This window comes from Nannobrachium achirus (genome assembly GCF_963921795.1).
Source record: "Nannobrachium achirus genome assembly, chromosome: 14".
NCBI lineage: Eukaryota > Metazoa > Chordata > Actinopteri > Myctophiformes > Myctophidae > Nannobrachium > Nannobrachium achirus.
Window position 1 is genome coordinate 20,400,851 of NC_137821.1, and position 6,850 is coordinate 20,407,700.

Here is a 6,850-nt window from a genome sequence, read left to right on the forward strand (position 1 = left end):
TTTGTTAATTTGAGGAGACTGTTTCACTGTTTGTTGGCCCATTGATTCTGTTTGGAGACCCAAATGCATTTGGCTCTCCCTCCGGAATCAATGGGCGTAAATGTATTATAATCAAATTATTGGCTTAGGAGTGCAGTAAAAACAAACAAAATATATATATATTATTGAACTCAAGTCTCCATGGGGTAATGATAGAAAAAAAGACATTTGGGGGGTGAACTTATCAGCTTCCAGCCACTGAACAGCTGGAAAATACTATTTTGTACAACTCTGAATACATTATTGTACATTTCGTTCCTCTTAATATCTGGCAGTTTATCGTTTACCATTGCACCATTTCAGTATTCAAAGGACTTTATCTGATTACATTTTAAAACAAAATGGAAAATAAAATAAAAACGTTGACCCGGTGTATGTATATATTTTACATAATAGAAAGAGTAATACATTTCAACTTTAGTCAAAAAATGTTTAGAGTATTTATTGTGTCAGTTGAGGTTGGTTATTCTGAGGTAAGGAACAAGAAGTCACTGACTCTCTGTGGGATATTTATTATTTAGCATGATAAACACTGTTATAGTTCAATATCAGCTGTGCTTATAGGCTAAATAAAAGACAAAATAAACAACAATTAAAGCTGATTATCATTGAATATAAGGGCATATAGATAAAATACAGAATGATGTATGAACAACTGAAAATTGCCGAGCTACAAGCTCAAAACTTTTCACATCGTGCTTGTTGAGCTATTTTCACTATGTATGCCTATTCATGCCTCCATTGTACAACCAAGTATGAATATATCATTAAAAAATATAAACAGATTTATTCTTTCTGAAATATAGATGACGACCTGCACTGAGACCATGAGGATGATGAAAATGGCGATGAAGGTCACCACCACGTGACGTGTTGTATCCTGAGGAGGAGGAGGAGGAGGAGGAGGAGGAGGAGGAGGAGGAGGATGGTAAATGAGGAAGATGAGGGTCAACAGCAGACAGCTGGTGTTTCTGTCTAAAGGACATTCTGGAAACTTCCAGAGAGAAGGAATGCTCAGAGTGGGACCAAACCAAACGGGTACATCTATTCTATTCTATTCTTAACCCCAGGGCAAAAATCCACTCGTCCAAGACAGTTTGCCCTCCTGGCCCCCAAGTTGTGGAATAAACTCCCTGTCGCACTTAGAACGACAGACTCACTCGCTAGCTTTCGCCGTGGACTGAAGACTCACCTTTTCAGACTCCACCTAAACCCTTAGTACTACTGGAAAAATCAATGACCATACATGAAGCTAGTTAGCATTTGTTTTTAGGCTATTTAGAAACCTGTCTTTTCTTTACGGATTATATTGTTTTGTTTTTTTCTAGATAGATATTCATTTGCATTTGTTATATTGCTGTTGATGTACTGACATATAATCTTGTTTATTATTGTGATGTTTTTATCTGCTTATTGTAAGTCGCTTTGGATTAAAAGCGTCTGCTAAATACCTAAACTGTGAACTGTATTCTATTCTATTCTATTCTATTCTATTCTATTCTATTCTATTCTATTTCATACTGTTCTTTCTGATAGCTACTCTGTATCAATGGATGAATGTCTGTCTGTCTGTGTTGTCGAGGGGCAATCTTCTGTTCATCATGAAGACTTCTATACTGTTCTTTCTGATATCTACTGGGTTTCAGTATCAATATAGTGATGGTGAATGTCTGTCTGTCTTCCTGTCTCTCTCTCTCAGGTCTCAGTGAGAGGTTTTGTCGTCTGAGGGGCAACCTGCTGTTCATCATGAAAAAACAGGTGAGAGAGAGAGACACGAGAAATCCTTGATGAAATGTAACATTAGATGAAATGTAACAGTATATTTATGTATAAAACCTGTTAGAAGAACATGCCAGTGTTAAACCCTCTTCAAGATAAAAAAAAATGTGCTTTTAAAATGCAGAACTTTCTCCCATACATATTGATATGAACGTGCACATGTGAATGGTTTAGTCTTCAGTGTTTTCCCACATCGTTTTGACAAGACTGGCAGTGAATGATGTTTCGAATCATGTGCTTCTCAGGATCCACATGGGAACAGCATGACTCCAATGTGGATCTCTGCCCAAAACCTGACTTTACTGGCAGTGTGCACAAGACATTAAAACATGACCTGGCTGGCAGTGTGCACTGTAACACCTGACCTGACTGTTAGTGGTAGCGTGCACCATGCACTATAACCTGACCTGACTGACTATTGTGTACTGTAAAACCTGACCTGAAGTCCTGGCTGTGTTCACAGTAACTCCAAAGTGTATCTCTGCCTAAAGCCTGACTACTTGCAGCGTGTGCACAAGACATTAAAACCTGACCTGACTGGCAATCTACAGTACAGTAGACAAGACATTTGATCGCTGATCGGTCCAGCAGTTTTGCGAGAGTAGCTCCAGACACACACAGGCCGACGGCTAGCCTACTTATTAATGGTTGGTTTAATACGCTTGTATTAAACCAATATGAAATCTATTGATGCTCTATTGATTCTCCTCAGTGAAGTGCTGTCAGATATCGTACAAGAGAAAGTTGTTAAATCAGGTCAACTTCAGACTAGTTTTGGCATGTGGGCTGATATCTTCTGTGATGGTATCATGTCTATGATAATACTGTGGCTTTTTGTTCTTATGGATTACGTTTATATTCAGTGTTTTTATTTATTTGTCTCTCTCTCTCTCTCTCTCTCTCTCAGGGCAGTGATCCAGTGGAAGTTCTGGTCTTGGAGAGATGTGATGTTGTGGAAGTCCCAAATAACAACAAACAACTGATGATCAGTATGAAACACACCCACACACAACCTTATACAGTGCATGTGTATATATAACACATCTACACTACTAGTGATTTTTTGTTTGAAACACATACCATTTGCTATGTTTGCACCTATCATCCACACTAATCGGGCATTTCTGATCCCAGAGATCTTTAAAAACACTGTTGACCGTGTTTTGTTTCGACAACTCTTGCATTGCTTTGTAATGTGGACAGTGGAAACGGAGACCTTTTGAAAATGACGACGCAGACACACCCACATTCACTTCCGAACTCCATTTTTCATGAATGAGGGCTATTGAACACACTTTACGACTATATGTTGGTTAAAAATACAGTATATTGAACCAATGAAAAGTATTAACTCCACCAACGAGGGGTGGTGTCAGCTGGTTTTGCTAACTCCAGGCTCCACACCCTTTTGACCTCCAACCTCATTGTGAGCTTGGAGGTCCATTCAGGTCTTCTTATCAATGATGGGAAAAAACCTCCTAACTCCACTTTTTTGTTTGGTTTTTCCATTTCCTGAAAATTTTACATTTTGTATTTAGCTGGTTCCTGCTCGACAGCAGAGATATTCTTCCCTGATTCGATGTTGCATTACGTGACCCTTTTCCTGAAGAAAAGCAATGTCTATGCTAATTTAGTTAATTAAATGTACCAGTGGAGTGGTTCATTTGATGAATAAGGAATTACAGGCCTTGGCGTATGCTAGCAGCTGTTATACAGCTACATTATATAAGCTCATAAAATGCACCCTACATATGACCTGACAAAACCAACATGTCTCACTATAAGGCCACCCATTAAAATCTATTCTTATTCTCTTATTCTTTCCAATGCAATGCTATGCAATCAAATAATGTGTGATTGTATTGATTAACAATTGTATAATGAAGACCATAACAATGATAATAACAATAATGAATTGCATTTATAGCGCTTTTCCAAATGCTCAAAGCGCTTTACAATGGTTCATCCTCACTAGCCTCGTAAACCACCAACTTCCGTCTTCTTTCTGGACTTACGGAATTGGTTGGTGGTTTACAAGGCTACATCCTCACAGGTCAAGTAGGGATAAGGGATTTGGGGCCCTATTCTCGTCCATGCTAAACCCTAAACCCCTAAACTTCTTTGCCTTTTTTACTATTTTGAAAAACATTTTAAAATACTTCAAATAGCTGATCTACATCGACACGTTGTGAGCTTGTAGATCAGCTATTTGAACTATTTAACTCATTGACTGCTGAGCCCTGAGTTTCCCGAGTTATACCATATGTCCAGGCCGCCAAGCCCGAGTTTCCAGAGTTTTGCCGTTTGACCCCAAAAAATGTAGTAGGCATGATCGAAATCGCAAAATTGCATATTTAACCCCCATACCAACCCCATCTTTCAAACATGGCAGCCACGTTTGTTTACATAACATGAATGCCTGAACGGATTTCCAAGCGGATTCTTTTGTTTGAAAGCTGTGAACAGCGTGCACACACGTGGTGCATGATCTAGGCATAGGCGTGCATGATCCGTGCACTATGAATTACAAATGTTGGTATTACAAATGAGTTTAAAAATGTTTTTCAAAATAGTTAAAAAAGGCAAAGAAGTTTAGGGGTTTAGGGTTTAGCATGGACGAAGATAGGGCCCATAGTGCCCATATAGGTGAGCACTGCGTGACCCAAATGTTACCATTCTTAGCTGCTGTAATACACTTGTAATAAATAGTGTGTGTGTGTGTGTGTGTGTGTGCGTGCATGTGTGCAGGGTTCGAGAACGGAGATCCCTCTCTGTACGTTGGCGTGTCCAGCCCCCAGGAGTGTGCGTCCTGGATGGTCGCCCTGGGCACCGCCAACACAGAGAGCCTGAGTCGACGCATTGCACACCTGCGCACGCTCATACACACACACTCTCACAAACACACAGAACACACACACTCTCACAAACACACAGAGCACACACCACACACTGCTGTCTGGTACAAACACGACACACACACCACCACCAGCTGCACGGAAGACAATGGAAATGCAGGTCAGAAATGGTGTGTGTGTGTGTGTGTGTGTGTGTGTGTGTGTGTGTGTGTGTGTGTGTGTGTGTGTGTGTGTGTGTGTGTGTGTGTGTGTGTGTGTGTGTGTGTGTGTGTGTGTGTGTGTGTGTGGGGCAACATGTATGTACAGTATAGAGGGTATGCGTGTGACATCATCATCATACCTGGAAGTTATGAGGGAACGCCTACTGAGTGGCAAAAAACTACTTTCTGGCCTTGACAGCCCATACATCCAAACAGAAAAGTCCTATCTGATTGCAATAACAACATTAGACAACATTAAACTCACTTTGCCACTCACTTTGCCACTCGATTTGCCATTCACTTTATGCATGCGCATACCCTCTATTTGATATTTAAAAAACGTTTAAAGTTTGAATGTGACTCCAATCATAACTTTTTTTGGGTCATCATTATAAAACATTAATGTTAGCCTCAGATGAACTTCTTGAATTAGGCAGAAAGTGGTTATAGGCTACATGGAGTAGAGGTAAAGAAGGTGCAGGACTTTAGGTACTTAGGGTCAACATTCCAGAGCAATGGAGAGTGTGGAAAAGAGGTGAAGAAACAAATGCAAGCAGGTTGGAACAGGTAGGGGAAAGTGTCAGGGGTGATGTGTGATAGAAAAGTATCAGCAAGAATGAAAGGGAAGATGTTCAAGATGGCGGTGAGACCAGCTATGTTGTATGGTTGCTTTAGGGACAGTCACACTGAGAAAAAGACAGGAAGAAGAGCTGCAGGCTGGCAATTTAGATAAAAAATGTTAAGGTTCTCTCTGGGAGTAACAAAGATGGATAGGAACAGGAGCGAGTACCTCAGAGGGACAGCGCGCATGTCAGATGTTCTGGAGATATAGTCAGAGAGGCCAGATTGTGATGGTTTGGACATGTACAGAAGAGGGATAGTGAGTATATCGGTAGAAGGATGCTGAGGTTGGAACTTCCAGGCAGGAGGCCTAGAGGAAGACCAATGAGATTTATTGATGTAGTGAAAGAGGACATAAAGGTAGTTGGTGTGAAAGAAGAGGAGGCAGAGGACAGGGTCAGATGCAGCTAGGCAGATAATACGGGCACGTACCTTTTAGGCGAAGCCCGAACTGGCGAAGTGGGGAAATGTCCGATACCGTAGCGATCTGGCGAACGTCTTCTGGACAGGGCGTTTATCGTGCGCTTGCCCAGGCCTTACGGCCTGGGCATAAATATAACGATTGCATTCACCACGGCTTCGTAACTCGCGCGGCGCTCCGCCGGCCGCGCGGCCCTGGCCCGCTCTTCGCGGCCACTCGCGCCTGCGGCGCTCGGGGGCGAAGAGCAGGACCAAGGTCCGCTGGCCTTCGCGCCGCTTGCAGTGTCGTGGACAATCGATTCGCCAGATCGCTACGGTAGGAGACAAATCCCCACTTCGCCAGTTCGGGCTTCGCCAGAACAGGACTTTCCCGATAATACGCTGTGGCGACCCCTGAAGGGAAAAGCCGAAAGGAAAAGAAGAAGATATGGAGATCTTTGTATCCGTCTGTATACCTGTGTCACCAATCATTTGGTGATGTTTGAAACATCTTCCTATATTCTAAATGTGTAAACAATTAACCTTTAAGGAAAAATAAGTCCTGCTAGAAAGCATAAAAAAAAGAAAAGAAAAATAAATTACATTATTATGAACTTATTGATATGCCATGGTTGCTGATGATTTGATGTCATTGTCTGGCCACCAGGTGGAGACAATCCTGCTGCTAAAGTTTCCCCACTGGATCTGTCCCTGGGTCAGTGTGATAATAATAAGCATTATTTCTGTTTCCTAGTTGCTGTTTTGGTCTTATTTTCAAAAGGCAACCATTAAAATGTAAATTCAAAATGTTCTCTCCCTCCCTCGTCTGTCTGTCTGTCTGTGTCTGTCTCTCTCTCTCTCTCTCTCTCTCTCCTTGCTCTCTCAGAGTGTAGAGGTCTGGTTACCGTGGCGACCAGAGTTCAGGTTCAGGTGTCTGTTGTGGATGAAAACACACAC

The 6,850-nt window shown here is 41.7% G+C and overlaps 1 protein-coding gene across 1 annotated transcript in view; it reads left to right on the forward strand.

Annotated features, from left to right (window-relative positions):
* Positions 1-980: 980 nt before the first annotated feature.
* The window catches only part of LOC308297885 (type II inositol 3,4-bisphosphate 4-phosphatase-like), a gene marked incomplete at both ends in the record, with an annotated part of 34,035 nt that continues 28,165 nt past the window's right edge, over positions 981-6,850 (forward strand). Inside the window, 6 exons of the mRNA XM_080741450.1 lie at positions 981-1,077; positions 1,739-1,797; positions 2,726-2,807; positions 4,567-4,833; positions 6,561-6,608; positions 6,780-6,850. The exon at positions 6,780-6,850 is cut by the window's right edge and continues 36 nt beyond it. Of these exons, the coding sequence (XP_080597576.1) occupies positions 981-1,077; positions 1,739-1,797; positions 2,726-2,807; positions 4,567-4,833; positions 6,561-6,608; positions 6,780-6,850 (624 nt within the window). The remainder of the gene's footprint in view (positions 1,078-1,738; positions 1,798-2,725; positions 2,808-4,566; positions 4,834-6,560; positions 6,609-6,779) is intronic.